The sequence below is a fragment of the Acinonyx jubatus genome, chromosome B1, assembly GCF_027475565.1.
Source record: "Acinonyx jubatus isolate Ajub_Pintada_27869175 chromosome B1, VMU_Ajub_asm_v1.0, whole genome shotgun sequence".
NCBI classification, from domain to species: Eukaryota; Metazoa; Chordata; class Mammalia; order Carnivora; family Felidae; genus Acinonyx; species Acinonyx jubatus.
This window is the reverse complement of record NC_069382.1, coordinates 150,021,322-150,043,785: the sequence shown is the minus strand read 5'-3', so window position 1 is coordinate 150,043,785 and position 22,464 is coordinate 150,021,322. Positions and strand designations below refer to the sequence as shown.

General features: G+C 30.1%; 1 protein-coding gene across 3 annotated transcripts in view; it reads right to left on the bottom strand.

The window, feature by feature from the left end:
* Window positions 1-22,464, bottom strand: part of TECRL (trans-2,3-enoyl-CoA reductase like) — a 122,829-nt gene that overhangs the window by 19,411 nt on the left and 80,954 nt on the right. For 2 of the 3 annotated variants that reach the window (XM_053217292.1, XM_015083459.3), the window contains exons 9-12: window positions 11,731-11,788; window positions 8,183-8,268; window positions 7,600-7,645; window positions 3,608-6,744 (exon numbers count right to left, since the gene is read on the bottom strand). In XM_053217292.1, the coding sequence (XP_053073267.1) occupies window positions 6,617-6,744; window positions 7,600-7,645; window positions 8,183-8,268; window positions 11,731-11,788 (318 nt within the window). In that variant the 3' untranslated portion in view covers window positions 3,608-6,616. Of the gene's footprint in view, window positions 1-3,607; window positions 6,745-7,599; window positions 7,646-8,182; window positions 8,269-11,730; window positions 11,789-22,464 lie in introns of those variants that run through there. The other variant, XM_053217293.1, reaches the window with a different exon arrangement.

Sequence of the window (22,464 nt, the reverse complement as noted above, 5' to 3'; positions counted from 1 at the left end):
TACAATAATATACCAAGTAGTGTACGATTTAGACTGGCCTATGGGCCATACATGACATGTATATTCACTATTTCTGTGTCACTATTTAAAGCAGCCTTTAAAATAAACAGTTTTTAATTATTATCATTATGCAAAAGCTGCATAAATGCCTTTAATTGTGCTTATAAAGTAACATTTGCTGTAATCACCTTTAAAATCCAGGATATTTCTCCAAACTCAATGTGCATGACTCTTTCTCCAAGTACACTCCATCTATACTGGATGGCTTACTGATCTTCAAGCATACCAAGTTTTTCCTGTCCCCATACCTTATACATGTCAATTCCATTTGTGTAAAATATTCTTTCTCCAATCCTTCACCTATCTAAATACTCTGAGTGTCTGCTAAAAGGTCATCCCCTTACAGAGTAAATTCTTGATCACGCCATCTTCCTCATTTTACCCCTCATATTATTACTTAACTTTGTCATAGCACATAATTCATTTCCTTACATCATTGATCATAGTTTAAATTAGTTTGTCACTCATTTATTTAATTGTTATATTCTAATTTTATACCTCAAATAGAAAGCTCCAAGAAAGAAGAAATCATGTTTAATTCATTTAGGAAAATTCAGACCTGCTTTTTGGATACCTCATACTAATAAATACATTTAACAAATTAGTAGAAATTATGCGATATAAAAAGTAAACATTGATCATATAATTCAAACATGGATTTTATGATATGTAGTTTTTGAAAACAATAAGAATTGACAATTATTTGAATCATCAACAATTTTCTATAAGAATATTAGGAAAGGATATTCTAGGTTATTTACCTCTAATGTCTTATTTTATGGATAGGAAAACTCATATTTAAACAGGTAAAGAGGGGTGTCTGGGGAGCTCAGTCACTTAAGCATCTGACTCCTGATTTTGTCTCAAATCATTATCTCATGATTATAAGATCAAACCCCATGCCTGGCTCTGTGCTGGGCATGGAGCCTGATTGGGATTTTCTCTCTCTCTCCCTCTCTTTTTTTGCCCCTCCTCTGCTCATTCATTCTCTCTCTCTCTCTTTCTCTCTCTCTCTCTCTCTTTCTCTCTCTCTCTCTCTCAATATGAATAAACATTAAAAAAATTATACAACAAAAGAATGACTCATTTTAAAAAAAAGAAATAAGTAAACAAACTTCAGCTAGTGTTAGATATTTCACAATAATAAATCCTAAATTACTTTTTTATTTCTATAAACTTCTTAAAGTATCAGTACTTGGATTTAAAAAGTCCTTATTGGGATTATATATACTATTGTATTCTGTATTGAAAATTAGCAACTAGGTCAAGTGTAATGATTACCTCTACTTGGAGATTCTGTCTGGAAATATGAGAGAGCTTTCGGAAAATGCACCATCTGGTGAATGGATAGTAAGTAGGACATCACTAGTAGAGGAAGAATGAATTGTTAAGTGAGAATTTATTATAGAAATAGCATTGGTTTCCAGCCCACTAGAATGACGAGATACATAGGAAATTATGCTTTGTAATTGTTTTGAAAATTTCTTATATTTGTTGTAAATAATAAAATTTTCCAGGTAGCAGTCTTATGGGACTTCATTTCCCAAACAAATTATATGAAAATAGGTCTTCTATATGTCTTCTCAATGAAATCAATCTGGGATGATTATAGATTCATTTTTTAAAGTATTTCGGAGCATTTGTTCTCACATATTTTAAGCACCATTATCAAACTAAAGTTAAAAACCAAAATCCCATTTTAGCAGTGAACTTCTGCCTTTGGAAATGCCTTTATGTGTTTCCTCAACCAAAACTCCTCTGAAGAAAGGCTAATTATAGGCTTCAATATGCACCTGGGTGAAAATTAACTTTTGAGCAGCCTTTAAAATAAATGGTTTTTAATTATTATCATTATGCAAAAGCTGCATAAATGCCTTTAATTGTGCTTATAAAGTAACATTTGCTGTAATCACCTTTAATATCCAGGAGCAATATAAAGGTTTTCTTTTTTATTAAAATAAAAATATAAAGAACCCTTACTACTGATTCACAGGTCATTGTATTTCATCTTATGAGAACAAATATTTTAACTGAAATATATCAGCTGCTAAAACTTAACATGTTCTGAATGCCAGTTACTTAAAACTGAACTTAAAATATCTTCAAAATGCATTTAGTTACTGAAGATTAAATGTCAGTATACAAGATATTCAACTACAACATTGAATTTTAATATTTACTATTCTTAGACATTAGACTTAACATTTCTATAGAAAAGATAAAACATGCATATTTTAAAAAATAAGAATATGCTTAATTTATTTAAAAATTATTTGACACAACATAGTCTTTCTCTTAAGAAATATTGTTTAAAATTTCTGTGTGTGTGTGTGTGTGTGTGTGTGTGTGTGTTTGTGTGTGTGTATGAGTCAGAGAATAACTTTGTTTACACAAAACTTGCTAAAAGAAAAAATGAACTACAGGTCTATTTTTATTCAAAATTAGCCAAAACATTTTTTAAAAACACATGCAAACAAACCAAAAACACCTTTAAAATAGCAGCTTGAGGTAGACATGATGAGGAGTGGGGAATAGAGGCATGCTGTGATAATATGGAGTAGCATAGCAGCTGATTTAAATTTTGTTGTTTTTCCTCTGATTATTTTCTTTCTCTAGCTACTTTTTATAAGAAATGTGTGAGAGATAAAGATGTGGTATTTTAGAAACACTATTTGCAAAATTTTATTTGGGATCAGAGAAAGTATTATTCCAGAATTATTTAAAAAAAAGCAGCTATTAGAGGAATTATTAGATTAAGTGAAGTCTAATTTTTTAAAGTATTATATGTAATCACAAATCCAGTATCAGTCTGAAAACTCTGATGTTAATGTATTTACTTTCATAAGATTAATTACATTCATAAATTTAAATATATTATTGGCTACCATTCTTAAACACTCCAAATGGAAGGTGCAAAGCTATAGTTTGGTAGGGATCATAATAATCATTTTATTAAATGATCTGGACAATAGAAGCTGAAATCCGTGATTATATTTTTGAACCCCTGCTTAAGTTTATTTCCAGCCCTTGTTTTGAATGAGGCCTTTATTAATGAAGATATAGTAAGTTCTATTTTTGATGGAGGGACACGTTACATGAGACTCATTGCCCAATCTGGTCTAGTCTACTTTGCATAGATTCATTCTCCTAAAGACCCTGTAAACTGATTTATATCTAGATGTGTTGGAGGAGTTATAAAATACCAAATAAACCAATAAATAACCCAATCTATAAAGATATCATTGGACACAAGTTTATAGATCTATGTATTTCTCAGAAAAAAAGATTTATAACCCTCATGATATATTTTAGGTTCAGACTTTAGGGGTGTTTGCTTTGTTTTTAGAAATGGTATGTTCTGCAAAAGTGATAGAAATGGAAAGAATATGCATTTTAAGATATTGTAATAGAGATGTGGCCTGAGAGAAGACAGATCATGTCAATCAGGTTCCCACTTCCAAAATTTGAACAGGAATTTACAGCTTGAGGTAATGTCCATTCCTTTATATCCAAACAGCCCAGTAAATAAAAGAATAAAACATAAGGATAATATTTTTAGTATGTTTATTTTAATTAATTTCAATTAATTCTACTAAATATTTTTAATGAATTGTTATGTCCTAACTATGTAAACTATATAAAAAGCAGAAACTACATATTCCCGTTTTTTCCTCTTATGATTGCCCACAGCTGACATTTAGTTTTTTAACAAATTCATCAATAAATGGATTATAAAAAGTTGGTTGCGAAGTGGCAACATCTTAGAATTATTTCCCAATTGATATAGCTACTGATAGTATTAAATGTGTTCATTTCCCAAACTACAAAACTCCTTGACCAAACTCACATCACTTATATGAAGAGATCATGTATATACATACCTCATTCAAATCAGAAATAGGGCCTCTTTTGTCCTTTTTTTATGAAAGCAGGGAATGTATAAGTTTTTTATATTCCCAGAATCTTCACCTTGACAAAAAAAAATCACTATTGTTGAAAATACACAAGAATTTCAGAATTTGATGATGTAAGTGTATTTTACTTATAAGGTGAGAATTTTGACACTCAGGGAGACTATGGTATAAAGAAACATATTTGGGACAGCATATTATATAAACAAATTATTGTGATTTTGTTTAATGTCTATAATTATTTTTTAGATTGTTAAATCAGAAAGTAGAGGACATTTGGAGAAATTATACATTACTTTGGAATAGCCATGAAAATATAACTTAGAATGCTATTTTTATGTTGTTTTTATTAATCATGAAGGGTTGGTAGGCAATTCTATATTGCTCTGTCAGTTATCAAAGAAGAAATTTTACATGTTTTTACATGATTTTACATGTTTCCATTTGCCAAATATAGAAATAAAAGCTAAGACATATTGTACCTGCAAAAATTTTTTTATTTTCAAAAGTTTTTCTCCGATTAAACTTAGCTGCTTGAACATCTCATTTGTGCAGTATCCTATTTGCTGGGGCATCATATCTGCTCACCTTTGAGGAGACTTTAGGAGCAACAGTGTGACTGCTGAGCTACTGATCCACTTAGAACAATTATTATTCTTGTCCACTAAGGACAAATCCTATGGCCTGCTTTGAAATCCTAGGGTAATAAAAATGGAAGTATTTTGTTTTAAGTTTTTTTTTTAATTTTAATTCCAGATAGTTAACATACAGTGTTATATTAGTTTCAGGTGTGCAATATAATAATTCAACAGTTCCATACATTACCCTGTGCTCATCATGACAAGTGCACCTCTTAGTCCCCATCATCTACTTAGCCTATCTCATTCCATAACCATCAGATTGTTCTCTATAATTAGGAGTCTGTTTCTCTCTCTCTCTATGTCTCCCCCCACCATTCTTAAAGCCCCAATAGGATTGAAATCATATGGTATGTCTTTCTCTGACTGACTTATTTCACTTAGCATAATACCCTTATCTCCATCCATGTCATTGCAAATTGGATGATTTCACTCTTTGCTATGGCTGAAGAGTATTCCATTGTATGTATATACCACATCTTTATTCAGCAATCAATGGACATTTGGGTTGTTTCATATCTTGGTTATTGTAAATAATGCTGCGGAAACAAAAGAGTGTATGTATCCCTTTGAATTAGTGTTCTTATATTCTTTGGGTAAATGCCTAGTAGTGCAATTATTGGTCAAAGATCTTCTAATCCTATAAGAATATGCAAAGTTCCTGAGTTGGCATCAGTCTGAATCCAGTTAAGAAAACATAAACTACTCTTTGTCTTTCAACAAAGGGATGATTATCACAGGTGGTTGATAACGTAGATGCATTCAGTGTATGTGGTTTAATTCATAGTACCTACTGTTAATACTTTCAAATGAGTCCATGATATTTTGCTGAATAGGTATTAGGTAATTAAAGTTATGTGTCTTCCTCTGAGATATTTTAATACTATATATTTAGGGAAGATAACAGAGCTTTTCAAAGGGGTGCTTTTGTTATTTCTTGAATAATTTGCTACATATATTAATGATAAACACCCACAGAAGGTATATATACCTACATTTACCAAGAACATTTTACAAATATGTATATAATCTAAGAACTTTAATTAGAATATTTTGATTATGTAAAACTTAGAACGCTGCAGAAATTAACCAATCTAAAAAATCCCAGTTTAAAAATAAGGAAACTCAGAATTTCTTTAAAATTTTTAACTAATGTGTACTTGATTTTTATAACACCAGTCATCTCTTTGTCAAAATATATATGCATAGTCACATACATACTTACATATATGCAAACAAAGTTTGAGAGGACATAGGAATTTAAATATGTAAAAATAAAGCAAAAAATATTTCCACTCTTAATTTAAAAAAATTTCCAATGTATTGTCATCACATATAGTCCATTTGAAGTATACATAATTCAATATATATTTACATATAAATATAATTTATATGTAAATATAAATATATATTTTGATACAAAGTATATATTCAAATGATTTAGTAAATAATGTCTAGAAGATATTTTTAATTATTATAGTTTCAGAATGACAACATACAATGTATATATGAATAAATAAATATGATTCATGAGAAATAATGTTTCACTTTTAATATTGGTAGAATTTTCACTAGAAATTGAAATACTACTGTGACATATTATACTTTTCAATAACATGCTAAACAATAAAGAAAATAATAAATTACCATCAAAATGTGTAAAATTCAGGTGATTTAAAATCACAAATTTTTAGTTTATAATTCAGATATTTTAATTGTCTTAAGCAGATAGTATTATGAAACATTTAATGAAGTAAGAAAATCTTGTTCAAAGACCAATCCCTTGAAAATATTTGGATGTATCCTTTATTAGTCGTATCTACAGTTTCTACTTTTTATTTGCCTCGTTTACTACTCTAAAGTTAGCTAGAATCTACCATTTAATATTTTTATTCAATAAAAGTACTGTTTGTTTTGAATTTCTGTTACATAATAGTCAACTATTGACCAAGTTTGATTTAGTGAATTTATATACTATTTTTATATACATGAGATAAGTTATTTTTACTACAGTATGAATGGAATCATGGCTGATTTTCTATGCATATAAGAATTGAATTTCTTCAAATAAATCTTATGCTTCTTTTGTGCCCACAAAGACATCTGGATACTCATCAGAAGTGTAAAAATCCCAACTAGAAGAAAAAAGAAATAATTATCCTTTCTTATTTCTATGATCAATATACCCAGTTATACTGGGAAAAAAACTATCTTATGTAGCTCTTAAAATATTTCTCAAATGTTGCATACTTCTATATCAATTTTCTTTACTCATATTAATTGCTTAGCATAATATATGTTCATCCATATTTATTGCATAGTTGAAGAAACATTGAAAGTATATAGCAGAGTTCAAAATAATCCACATTTTTTATATCCCACTGCCACAAAGTATTTCCAAATAAGGAATTGTTATCTCTGAATTGTTCAATAATAGTTTTCTATATGCAGATAATATACATCTACACACATGCATATGGCAAACCACAAAAATTATGATTTAAAAATTTTGTATAGTGAAATAAATAATGTGTGAAATGGATGTAATCCATATACTTTCCAATACATGAAGTTCAATGCAATTTAACTCTCTTATGTGTGTTAAAATGCCCAGCATTTGAGATTACACACTCATGCTCCCAGCCTTCCATTCAGAGACATTCATGAACACTTGAAGGACATAACACATACATATGCCTTTATTCATCATAAAAGAGATTTTCAAGTGAAGTGCATTATTAACACAACTTCTTATGAGTAAATCCTTTTTGCTTAATTAATTTTTTTGGGCTACATTAAGCCATAAGTACCTAGAGATTTTTGTTCCAATATATTTTAATACTGCTAAAAATATCCAAAATAAAGATAAAAATGAAAGCAAAAAAATCCTTTTGCAAAAATGCCAAACTTTAGCACTACAGAAACTTGTTCTCAGAAATCACTTATCCTAAAGGAGCATTTACTTAAATGTCAAATAACCAAGGTCTTACCTGGCAGTGTTTGTGTCATGACAGTGAAACTAATCCATGATCCAATCTGTTATATTAAAGCATAAATTTAAAAATACTATGAATAATCTATGAATTTTTCATTTGTGGTTTTAAATAGGTAATGTGAAGCTTAAAACACGATAGAAAAACTACTGGTAGAAATACATTTTCCCCAAATAAAGATTTTGTTGTTAATTATGATAAAGAATCCCATAAACAGCATCATATTCATAAAATAAGAAATGAAAGACATTGTTCCAAAAACTTTGATAAAAAACAGAATCCTGAAACATCTCAAGACACTTTATATGAAAATTATAAAATTTTGTTTAAAAATATATATATGGAAAGATATTCATTTTCTGCAGGGAAAATTATAGTTTACGTAAATGTTCCAATTTCCCATGCCTATAACTCGAATTGAATCTATATCATAATTTATATCTCTGTCTATGCCTATATATACAGATAAATCCTCTGTATAATTATATATGTTAAACTTTAATACTTGTAAATATAGAAACACATGCATTTAGTTTCTCATAGAATAAAGTTTAATTATTTACATACATAAATAGCATACCTCATAGGTGTAGTTAGGACATGAAACCAGAAAAAACATCCATGTGAAGGGGTTATAATTTGGACTTGGAAAACAGGCATTAACTCCTTTTAGAAAGAATAAAATATCAATGATGGTACATACTGCAATTTAATCATATATGTATTATATAATTCTAAATTCCCTAAAACAACTTACACCACATAAAATGTCATCAATTATGTATAGAACCAACTTCCCAAATTACTCAGAAGAGTCCCAGTTTGAAATGCTATGGCCTTTTGACTCAAACAATATACCTGTAATTTTCTATGTCTACAGCTATGTTGTCATACATTTATACAATATACCATGATAACCAGTTCTTTAAAATTTAATACAAAAATGTTATTTTGCATATCATAATAGTTGCAGCTGAATTACATACTACAATTAGTAAATATGCTTTAACAATTCCATGCCTCTTCTCTTTTAGTGTCAAAGAAGATATTTTTGGTTGAGATTGTTTAATACTTCAAACCTCCCTTTCTATTTAATTAGTGAAAATCCAAAAGGAATTTTTTAAGGATGTCATTTATATCAGAAAAGTGTGAAAAATCTCTCATAAGAGGATTACAATGAATATCACCATAGTTAATATTCAGAAATACCACATAAATTATTTCTGCTCAGCAATCAGGGTTGTTATTTACAATTTTCATTATACTTTGCATATTGTCACTTGATTTTTGTGATTCTTTGCCTTTTAATTTTGTTCAAGAAATATTTTAGATAGCATATTAAAATGATTTCAAGTTGAACTTTGAGCTGTGACATTTATAAAAGTAAATATGAATTATAAAATTACTGTTTATTCTCCATAACAAGTTTAATTGGATAACACATCAACTAATCTCTTTTAGTTATAATTCTAAAGTCATAATGAAATGCCAGTATGTTGTTTTCAGAGTTGTATCTATTGTTAAAATATCAACAAAAAATATATTAGGTACTGTACAGATTTCATGTACTGCTCATTTCAAGATAAAGATAAATACATATGCCATTTAATATCATATTCTCTTGATAACATTCATGTAAATGTCTTTGTGTAATGCCTATATATTCATCAAAAGAAAAATAATTGAGGGAGCACCTGTGTGGCTCAGTCTATTAAGCCCTGGACTCTTGCTTGCAGCTCACATCGTGATCTCACAAACCTGTGAGATGGAGCCCAGCATCAGGCTCTAGCGCTGACAGTGCAAAGCCTGCTAGGGATTCTTTTTTTCCCTTGCTCTGTGCCCCCACCCTGCTCATGCGCGTGTGTGAGTGCTCTCTCTTTCTCTTTATCACAATAAATAAATAAACTTAAAAAAAAAAGAGGGAATTCCCAAACTCAAAATAGATATGGCCAAAACAGGAAGAAAAAATTAGAAAAGATGAGAGTTGATTGAACTCAAGAAAGAAATTGTAGAAAAAAAAAATCATCTCAGTAATATAGACTTTTCAATTTTCCTAAGAGTAGAATGTTCACTAGAATAGGGGATATTAAGTAGATGAACAAAACCAGCCAAAACAAGCAAACAAGAAGGAAAAAAATAGAAAGTGATAGATATATAAGATATAAAATATAATACATATACAGTTTACCCCCTGCCCCAGTCCACAAAGCAACAAAACAAATTTTAAATTACAAAACTTTCTGGTGCTAAAAAAAGGGACATGAATCAGTGTCCTGGAAAATTACATCATGTATCTGGGAAAACTGACCTGAAATGATCAACTCTGAGACACACCTCACAAAATTAATAGATGTAGTGATAAGGAAAAATTCTTTTCAGTCTGAAGGCAAAAAGACCAAGTCAATAAACAAAGAAGAGAAGATTAGATTTCTGATTTCTCAAGAGCAACATACAAGCAAGATAAAAGGCGGAGTGAACCCTGAAGAAAAAAAAAAAAAGTTTTTTTCATTTGAACAATTCCAAAGTTACATTTGACTTTAGAAATATGATGATTTAAAAATTTTCATTTTCTTTATTTTTTAAATGTTTATTCATTTATTTTGAGAGAGAGAGAGAGTGCACAGGAGGGACAGCGAGAGTCCCAAGTAGGCTCCGTGGAGTCAGCACAGAGCCCTAGGAGGTGCTCAATCCTACAAACCATGAGATCATGACTTGAGCCAAAATTGAGAATGGGACACCCAGCCAATTGAGCCACCCAGGAACCCCTGAAATTTTCATTTTCATATAATGATACCAGAATCCAGACAAGATGAAGAAACTTGAGCAAGGTAATGTTGTTAAGGGTTCATAGTCAAGACTAAAATTAGTGATATTCATAACTTTGGTAATGTTAGTATTTTTATAGGACTGTATTGTGTTTCTACACAAAAACAAATCAGACTATCAGAACTTTTAGGCTTCAAATACATCCAAAGAGAACTCAGTAAATCATGAATATAGATAAGATAAAAATGGCATCCAACCATTTAATTAAATGCAGGCTCTACTGTAAGGCAAAAGCAGACAGTAAACCACTATAGTACTGGCATTAATCTGTTAACATTTTTCAGCAAGAGAGAGTACAGATATTTTCAAATCGTATTATAGTTATTTTAGATATCTATGTATCTATCTCTATCTCTATATGTTCATCAATACTCAAGAAGTTGAGTAGTTATCACAGGATTATGTAATGTAATAAAAATGTTATATGTAATGTAATAAAAATGTTATATATTTTGGCTTTTTTATACATTCACAAATATACCAACATAATAAAATTCCTTTTTAATTCTATATGTATAAGTATTATTCTGGAAAATATTTCACCAGACTGCCAGAAATACGCAAGGCAAGAAAATGTTAAGACATTCAGGTAGATATTAAAACATACTTGAGACAAATACACGTTTATATTTTCAGCGAGATTGATAACAAAATGAAATCCAAATGTTGACCATTGTTATTTGAAAGTATAATATAATCATGTATCATGTACAAAAAACAGTGTGAATCCTTACATATAATTAAACCTGAATGACAGGACTGATTTACCAAGAAGAGCTTTAGATAAACAGTGTAAATTTAAAAAAAAAATTTTTTTAACTAACTACTGAATTCAAAATGTCCTCCTAGGCATTGCTATTTTTTTATAGCTACTGTATTTGCTAAACAATGATCACTTTTATTAGAAAAAAGCTTAAGAAGTCAATTGAAATATAGTGAGATTGTGTCCATTATTATGCAAATTAGATCAAGATTGAGAGTTAAGAAATTAGATCTGTATCACTGAATTTTATATTGCCTTTATTAGTAATATCTCTTTATTTTTTCATATATTTAAGTGAGGTTATCATTTGTTCTGAGGAGGGCATGCATACTTCATTTTAGAGAAACCATTATTAGGAAATATGATTTAGTTCAAAATTTGAAAAACTTAGGCATAAAGGGGCTAGCCTTGGGGCATATTGTCTTAAATGTTTCCAACTATTGCTTTAAAAAAGTGTTCACTTAAGGCTTTGAAAGTAATAATTAACATCACACTAGATTAACTCACACCAGAGAAGATAAAGAGAAAAAGGGACTAACCTGTGTGATTAGGATGAGACAAAATTACATTGATGAAATGATTTCCAGCTTCACAAATCTGTAAAACATTTAAAAGTTTTCACTGTGGTATACCTGTTCCTCTTTAAAAATTGTATTCTCTCTATATATACTAATGTCCATGTAATATATTAATTCCAAAGATCCAAAGAGACATATTATTACTCTAATTGCAAGAAGAGGACATGTTGTATTATAATAATAAAAAAAGCTGTTGAATATATATTGAGTTAACATAATGAGTCACATTGAGGTAGAAACTTTGAAGATATTATTGACACCTTTTGATAACTAGGTTCAAATTTCCTTGTTAATCAGGCATTGCTGACTATATGCTTTGTACTTGTTTTAGTAGGTAAAGTTTGCATGCTATGAAGAGGTAAGTCACGTCGGGAAAGATAGATTTGGCATAGGTTAACATGTTCTAAATTCATTAGCACAGCAGCACTACTTCAAGGGTGGTAGTGTGATTCCCAGGTGGATTCAGCTCAGTTTAGAAAATTTATTTTAAGAGGGACTGTCCCACCAAGACACTTGCTGCTTGTCTGTCATCTGGCCTCTTGATCATGCACACTCCACATGTCCCTGTAAATACGCCACTATGACCCTCTAAGAAGCTTGTGTTACTAACATCTTTGGAGAGGGGTTGGGGAGGGCTAATAATGTTCCCAATTTGCAACATGTATTCCCAGAAGTTACATGCCTTATCTGATTAACACAAAGTGTGTATTCAACATTTAAATACTATGGTATTAATAACAGATTGTTATTCAAAACCTTTATCGTTTAGGGTCATCCAAAGTTTTACTGTAATATATTCCATAATTGAGCATGTTTTTAACTCAGTGTCTTTAATGCTATTAATCTCTTAAAATATATCTGATTTTGTTCTTTTCAACAATTTCTGTATCGGTTTATTCACATTTTGTAATTGTAGAAGAAGCTCCTAGTTTCTCAAGTTATCATTAGGAATCAAAGTTGAATTTCACATTTTCAGATAATAATTTTATAGTTGAACTTATTTGTAGGTGAATGTGGTTAAGAGTGTGGACTTTTGTTGGACTAATTTGTGTTCAAAAAGCACATCTTTTAACTTACTTATTAGAGATTACGTGATTAAGACATTTGAAATTTCATTTCTTCACCTAAATGCAAATATTACTTCCTATCTCATGGTGATTATTTGAGGATGATTAAATGAAACCCAGTGTCTGACATATGAATTGCCCAATAAAATTATGATAATTTTAGTTACCAATATCATCAGTTAAAAACTTCTCCAGAGAATGATGCTACATTGATTGATCTTCTCTAAATTTCTGTGTCACACATTGGCTACACTACAAAACATATAATTACCAAATTAATAATTTGTTGTATTTGTTTGATCTTAATACCTTTGCTCATCTTTCAGTCAAATAGAATGTCATACTCATTTTTCATCACTCACAGTGCCAAACACACAATGGAATATATGATAAAAGTAAGTAGTATTAATAAGCAAATTACCTTAGCAAATCTTTGTAAACAAATTATATTTTAGAAATATGGATTTTCTTCTGGTGAAATGTATTCACTTTTTGATTCTCAATATTTTATACTTTTTCAACCATCAAAATATTTTCTCCTTCTTACTTTTTACAGCTAAATATGGAAACATCAATCTTCTACCCAAAGTATAGGCCATGGAAAAAAGAGCTTTTAGGCTTTAGTCAGACCACTAAAATAGCTGTAACTAATGCCATAATTTAAGATTATGTGCCCCGTGAAGGGCCCAGCCCCAAAATAAAACATATAACATACTGAAATAAGAAAAATAAAAGAAGGGGATTAAAAAAAAGTTGTAAATAAGCCAACTAGTCCATTGCTGTCTACCGATGAAATGCATATCTATATACATTCCAGGGGTGGAGAGAGAAAAATAAAAAAACACATCAGCTATATCCATATGCCTAGACATACTTAGCTTATCATCAACTTAGCAACTCCATAATGGATTTTAAAGAGCAATGTGACTATTTTCAATTTTCACCTTAAGCACTGGGTTTAAAATTCTGAAGAATGAATAAGTCCACTATAGGCTAACTGCCCTAAATAGAAGTGGTTGATATAATTTCCTCTTGGATCCGGGCTGAGTAAGATTAGAAAATTCAGTCAGTGCTATAAAACTCAATATACGGTTCTATTACCAAATAAAATTTCAGAAGCACATTAAATGTGAAACACTGGAACATTTTTCCATATGATTTATACATTTCTCTTGGATTGATTCTTTTCTAAATTAGATGTATTCATTTGGCACATTATATGTTAACACAACAATTTCATAAATTAAGCTTGAGGAAGTTGCTATCATTAGGTTTGATTTTTACGTTACTTAAAATTTAAATTATCTTATGTAGCAAAACATACAGATGCAATCTACTGTGAACTGTGTATGATTCCTACGTAACACCGATGGTAAAGACATTGTAGATAATAAGTACACAGGAACATAAGACAAAATGCCAAGGAAACATTGTCCAGATATTTTAAGAAAAAAATTATATTTAAATAATACGTGCAAGAAGAAGCAGTTTTCCTGCATTATAGTAGTAGAACAAATGAGTTTCAAAATATTTCATTTGACTTGCTCATTTACAAATTGATAATTTGGAACAATGTTACCTTCTTTCAAAAAGTTTAATTAAAAAATAAGTTTATATTTTCCAGACACATTCACAGAGAGATCAGCAACTCAGGGGCATTGCCAGAATCACCTTACTTACAAAGAACAAGATGACCTAGATTTTAAAAGTCACTAGGAGTTTGTGCACAACAATGTGGATACACTTAACACTACTGAGTTGTGCACTAAAAATGGGTAAGATAGTAAATTTTATGCTCTTTGGGTTTTTACCATAGTTAATGTTTTTTTACTTCCCTGGATATATTGTTTTAATTGCAAAAGAATTTTAGAAGAGTAAATAATGAAAATTCAAATGTACTTTCATTTGGAAGTATATGTGTTGCTTAAAGTAAATCTAAAAAAATTTATTTTTGCTTGTTTCATATAATCTTTATTGAGTAGATTGACTATATGTTGTGTCATACTATATGAATAATAGAGTGTTAGTGATTCAATAATCCATTTTCCTCTTGAGCATTAACATTATATTGATAAGTATAAAAATAAATTTGTCAGCTAAGTGAAAGTATCACAGTGTTTACATGAGAAAATAATCTTTTCCTTGAGTGTTTTGATTTAGGAAGTAAATGGGAACACTTTTATTTTTTCAGCATCCTCAGTATTCTCAGTTCTTTGACATTTCAGTTTTATTTTTAATTAGTATTACTAAATATTTAACAATGTGGGATGGGTGAAATAGGTGATGGAATTTAGGAGTGCACTTGAGATGAGCACTGGGTAATGTAAGTGTTGAATTACTGTGTTGTACTCCTGAAACTAATATCACATTGTATGTTAACTAACTAGGCTTTAAATAAAAACTTAAAGATAAATATATAGACCTTAAGAAATATTTAACAATATGCATATGGGGCAGGGAAGTATCAAATTAATAGTTCATAAAGGACTTTTTAGTTACTATATCAGAAGTGTGGTTGTCCAAATTTTTATCAAAATATTCACCATTAAATCCCACTGTTTCCATATTGAAAGACATGATTGGATCAGAATATATGGAATTTCAGTAGTAAAGATGCTTCTTGTTTACTACTCGGTACTGTACCTCAGTCCATAGCATGTTGTCATTATGGTAAAGATGCCTATGACCAATGTCTAGAAGAAGGCCAACTTGCAGAGATCCACTTTTTTTTAAAGTTTTTATTTACATTCCAGTTAGTTAACATATAGTGTAATATTGGTTTCAGGAATAGAATTTAGTGATTCATCACTTACATATAACACCCAATGCTCATCACAAGTGCCCTCCTTAATACCCATCACTTATTTAGCCCATCCCCCTCCCATCTCCCTGCCAGGAACCTTCAGTTTGTTGTCTCTGGAGTTAAGAGTCTTTCCCCTATGTTCATCTGTTCTATTTCTTAAATTCCACATATGATTTAAATCATATAGCATTTATCTTTCTCTGGCTATTTCACTCAGTATAATATACTTTAGCTCAATTCACATTGTTGCAAATGGCAAGATTTCATTCTTTTTGATTGCTGAGTAATATTCCATTGTGTGTGTGTGTGGGGGGGTGGATGTATACAACATCTTCTTTATTGATTCATCAGTTGATGAATGTTTGGGCTCTTTCCATAATCTGGCTATTGTTGATAATGTTGTTATAAGCATCAGGGTACATGTGCCCCTTCAAATCAGTATTTTTGTATCCTTTGGGTAAATACCTAACAGTGCAATTGCTAGATCATAGAGTAGTTCTATTTTTATCTTTTTGAGGAAATCCATACTGTTCTCCAGAGTGGCTGCCCCAGTTTGCATTCCCACCAACAGTGTAAGAGAGTTCCCCTTCCTCCACATCCTCAACAACATCTGTTGTTTCTTGTGTTGCTAATTTCTGTAATGTTCTTTCTTGAAAGCTTCATCAAGTGAAGCATTCTCTATTTATATAAGCGAAAATTATGCACCTAGGGAACAAACTCTAAACATCCTAATATAGAATTTGTAGCCATCAAATAGTCAGACTGTGTATTTTGTCTTAGTAAAATTATTTTGGTTTCCACTGTAAAAGTCAGTAATCTTTATTCTGTGATGTAGTAATATTTTTATAGGAATTAAAATGATTATTTCTGTCTATATCTGTTCTTCCCAAAGTTTCATATATGTTATATATGTTATCATTATTATTAGTTATTGGCAGATGTAAGTTTATCATTTGAGCAATGTAATGGTCATTTTATTAATACAATTAAAAAATAGAATCTGCTAAAATGTTTCTAACACTGACAATCAGGTGTGTTTTGCATTTCAGCTCTTAATTTTTCTATTTCTAGTAAGTATTATTATTATAAGTTGTGTCTTATTTATTTTATCTTAATATTTCAAGGGAAATATTGGATCACTATATAATTATGGAAAGCTTCATCTGTGATATGTATCAACTATTATAAGCTTGAGAAGTTAGTTTCTACTCTTAGGGATAAAATATATTCACACAGACATGATATTTGATAATACAAGCCAATATTATACTGTTTTAGCATAGGTTTTATAACATGATAATTTATATCACTATGATCATAATATTCTAATAATTTATTTCAACTCCTAATCTCTATTTTTATTATGAAACTCATTTATATACATTTATATAAGAAAGGATAACATGTATTGTATTCCAGAGTAAATATATCCAATATGTTAATTATGGATTTATCAGAAAATATATATGCTAAATGATACTTTTTTCATTAAGACTTTTTTTAGAGCAGTTTAACATTTATAGCAAAATCCAGGGGAAGGTGCAAAGATTTTTCATGTACTCCCTACTACAGTACATGTATAGGCTCTCCCATTATCAATATCCTCCACCAGAGTGGTACATTTGTCACACCTGATGAACCACAATAACACATTATAATCATCCAAAGTTCATGGTTTGCATTATATGGCTCACTCTTGATATTGTTTGTACATTCTAAGTTTGGACAAATGTATATTGCCATATATCCATCATTATGGTATCATGCAGAGTATTTTACTGTCCTAAAAATTCTCTGCACTCTTCCCGTTCATTTCTCTCTTCAATCCTTGACAACCACTGATCTTGTTACTGTTTCCACAGTTTTGCCTTTTCCAAAATGTTATCTGTTTGGAATCATACAGTATTTAGCCTTTACAAAATGGCTCCTTTTATTAATTAATATTCCTTTAATCTTTCCCCATGTCCTCTCATTACTTCACAGCTCATTACTTTTTAGCACTGAATAATATTCCATTATCTGGATGTGTCGTAGTTTATCCATTCACCTGCTTTGGCTTAGTTGCTTCCAAGTTTGGGCAATTATGAATGAAACTGCTATAAACATCCATTTGTAGGGTTTTGTGTAGTCATAAGCTTCTAATTCCTTTGGGTAAACAAGGAGCACAATTGTTGGATAGTACAGTAAAAGTGTATTTAAGAAACCGCCAAGCTGCTTCCCAAAGGGGCTGGATCATTTTGCATTCCCATAGCAATGAATGAGAGTCGCTGTTGTCCCTCATCCTTGTCATCATTTGGTGCCATCAGTGCTCTAGATTCTTGGCCATTCTAATCAGTTTGTAGTGCTACCTCATTTCAATCTGCATTTCCCTGATAGCATATGACTTGGAGCATCTATTTGTATGCTATTTACTATCTGTATATCTTCTTTGGTAAGGTGTCATTTTTGAATTCAGCTGTTTATTTTCTTATTCTTGCATTTTAAGTGTCCATTATATATTCCAGATAATGATCTTTTATCAGATGTGTCTTTGGCAAATATTTTTTTCCAGGTCTATGCTTTTCTCCCCATTCTCTTGATATTGTCTTTTGGAGATCATTAGTTCTTAATATTAATGAAGTCTAGCTTATTGGTTATATTCTTCTTGGATCATTTGTTAGTGTTTTATCGAAAAAGTCATTGTGGTACCTAAAGTCATCTAGATTTTCTCTTATGCTAACTCCTAAGAGTTTTATGGTTTTGCATTTTGCACTTAAGTCTGTGATCCATTTTGAGTTAATTTTTGTGAAGGGTATAGGTCTGTGTCTGGATTGATATTGTGTGTGTGTGTGTGTGTGTGTGTATATCTAGTTGTCCTAGCATCATTTTATTATGACAATTTTGTTCTATTGTATTGTCTTTGCTCTAACCAATAAATTTCACTTTTGAAAATGAGTAACTGTAGAGCTCTAAACAAAAGTTCAGATATTGTATTTATATTATTACAGGGTATGAAAAGTAAATTTTAGTAGTTATTTTATGAATTTATTTGTTGCATGAAACTAATATTTTATTGTACAAAACTCATTATAAGAGATGATATTTTCACTCAAAATTATAACTCAAAGTATTTGATTTGAAATTTAGTGTTTAAAAATAGTTTACTTTGTTTCTGTGGTCTATCTCATTATCACATTTCTGGGGGTCCCTCAGTTATTTTTTTAATCCATAGAGCTTTCATGAAATATTGTATAAGACAAGAATGTGCACATATGGTAAAGAATATAGTATAAAAATAGCATCATAGAGTAAAATTTTAAAAATGATACTTCATAAATATTGACTATGTGGTAAATGATTATTAAAAATACATTTATGATTATTATTTTTTCAGAAATTTTTATATATTAGCTTTGATTGTATATATTTTAGCAATGATATATTTTATCATTATAGTAGTTGCTGTTTTTAATTTAAATTATTACTCTTTTTAGAAGTAAGTCAGTTTTAGCTAAAACATAAATGATAATTATAACAAATTATAATAAAATCAATTTCCATTAATTTTACATTATTATTTTTAAAACTAGTTTCTAAACAAATTATTTAAGAAGCAGTAGTAACTCCAGCCAAATTTGCGTATAAAGTTGATTCCTATTTATGTTATTAGGTATCTTAGATACTTGAGGGGATTTGCGAGGAAATTAAATTGACAAATGATGAGAAAAGGTAGAGTCCTATATTTTAAGTCTTCAGTAAAAAAGTAATGTGAATCTTTTTTATTGGTGTCTATAACTGTCTATCAACAGTAAGCAAAAGATAGAAAAAACTGTCACAAAGAAACCTGAGCACGATGCTGAGAATAAAAGCATTACCTTTGGCACACTTTTCATCCCTTATTTATCTTCCCCCCACAAATACCAAACATTCAAGCAGTTTCCTGGCCTTACTGCAGTTCCCATTGCATGGCCCCACTCTCCTCCAGCCTTGCTATGATTATGCTATGATAGATAGTGTTCCCAGCACCCTCTCTCCTAATCAAAAATTACTGTTCTATGCCCAAGGTCCTTCTTGGTTCAGTGTTACAAGTGAAGTTGTGACTGCTTGAGAAGAGCATAATTTATTACCTCTCCAAGAATATTTTCATTTTAATAAAAAAAATTAACCTAAATGACTGGATAACTAATGGTGAGACTGAAGACACAGAGAGCAAAACAGGAAGTAGAGTGATTTTCAGTGTTTTGCAAACCATGTCTTATATGTTATCTATTCTCTCATTTCCTACGTTGTTGAAGACAGTAAGAAATTCAGGAGAAAAAATTCCTCTTCTGGTGAAGTGCTCAATGTACAAAGAATTGATGAACTGTAACTGCTCCTGGAGAGTAAAACTAAACTGAGAAGCAGAGAGGATAAAGAAAACAGGAATATTATTTATAAAATAGCAAAATATTAACAATTATAGAATATATTTTGTTTTGCAATAGTGATTTTGTTTCTTTGTGGGTGGACTTGAGTTCAGAGAATGAAGAGAGGTCATAGAAATATGAAGATACTGGGTTATAGTGTATGTCCACATTATTTCTAGCATAAAAACAAAGATCTAAAAGTTGTGGAGAAAAATATTATGATGCCTTTATAAATTTGCCTAATTTTGATTCTACTTGTTTGGTTTTTTTCCCTTATAGATTTTGTGATTTCAGAACATATTTGAGAGAACAAAGACACATTGAAAGTCAGAAAGAATTTACACAGAGAGGGAGGTGGTAAAATACTTCTCAGAATATAATATAAGCATGGCAAAACTCACAAAAATCAAAGAGTTTCCAAAAGGAATTATACTCTACTTTGGAATGTTTTAAGTGTTCATTGTAAAGTGTGTTGTTTTGCTTACAGTATATTTTGCTTCATATATTAGAAAACAGAATGGCAGTAGAAAAAAAAACAGAAGGCGGGAGCAGAAGAGAAAATCATAATTGTTAATAGTCCACAAAATGCCTGATTCATACATAAGTCATTAAGAATTAATTATGACCTTATTGAACATAGTTCTCATACATTGTCTTCTAGCCAGGTGATAATGTGGCTCTACACAACAGAAGCAAATTCAACTTTAAATGAATAAAGCATTTTTTCTTAGATTAAGAGGGTACATATATCAATAAATGAAGAACAGGAAATTTTGCAAACATTTGCAGAAAAATTAGCACTTGGAATTAAGATAGGCATTTTCTGGTTAGACTTTATATTATACAAGACTGGCCTATGAATTTCCCCTGAGTTTCTTCACATAATAGTAATTAATTATAATATATACTGATAATCTTACTATAATATAATTTTAGATGCACTTGACTTAAAAATATGTGCTTTTGGGGCACTTGGCTGGCTCAGTCAATAGAGCATTCAACTTTTGATCTCAGGGTTGCAAGTTGGAAGCTCATGTTGGGTGCAGAGATTACGTAAAATTAAACTCTTTAAGAAAAAAAAAAGATGCTTTTCTTTCCAAACCATTTGCATATACATTTTTGTGATATATGTGAAAGGCACACATTTAGGCATTCATTTATTATGAATGAAGAAAATTAACCTTGAAATACAGAATGTTATGCTCACAGTGATATGGTAGGTATCTTCAATTTAGGTGATAAATGTGCAAACTCAACTCAGTTTTTATTACATTCTGTATTAGAATCAGTTTCCTAACTTACATCTTAATATCATATTTTATTTGTGAAAAATAAATGTGTTTTGCCTGCATCCAACATTATTAGGAAATACCAGGGCTAGCAGGCCTTTTTAATTTGCCATCACAATTTATAATGTTAAGAGAGTCCCAGTGGCCCCTCTACCTTATTTCTAAATGTCTACTTGCAACAGAATAGACAAAATTCAAAATTTTGACTTTTAAACAAGGTTTTCTCAGATAATACCATCTATAATTGAAAACACAGATGTTTCTTTTTATCTTAATTTAAGTCTAGGATTGAGATAGTCAATGTTTGTTATGTGCTTAGAAATGTGGAATTAAAGTCATTGTATTTACCTACTGTCTATATTGGACTTAGACAATGCTACTATTTATCACTATTTATTTTGAGACCTTGGCCCTTATAAGACAGCAACTATGATAAAATTATAAGACTTGCCTAATTCTCCTCCTTCTTATTTTCTCCCCATGTGAAATGTATAAAGAAACATTTATTAATAAAAGAGTGTGTGAAGATTGAACACTAGTAGCTTAATTAGGAGGCAGCATCTTTAAAAATCCTGGGAAAAAATGTATAGTGCAAACTATTAGAATTTTGCTTGTTTCCAATTATACCTTTTTTACATTAAAATATTAAAATTGTTATGACAGTTTTAAAAAGCTGTAACTTTTTTAAAACAAATTTTATTTTATACTAGAGCCATGGATTCATGGCTATACCACATTTGAAAAAAGGAAAGAATCAATAATATTATATAAATGGGAAATGTGTAAATATTTACACAGAAATAACGGAAACCAAGTTGCAAAACCCTTGTATAGTGGTTAACATCATAAGGAGAAGAAATATGAGAGAAATAATCATGCATGAAGTTAAAAATATATCAAAATAAAAACCAAATATGTGGTTATTGTTTTGTTTATCCACTAGTTAATTCTTCCATTTGCTCAAATTTACTGAGTAGTTAATATACAGAGATCATTAGATTTGGTACAATGTAGATTAGCAATAAAGGCATCAAAGTAAATAAACTGAAGCTTTACTATCTATGAATAATATAAACATGTGGAAAATTAAAAGGTGGTGATATACTTCTAATACATTCCCTTAAGAAATTATGAATAAAGAGGGGGCTCCT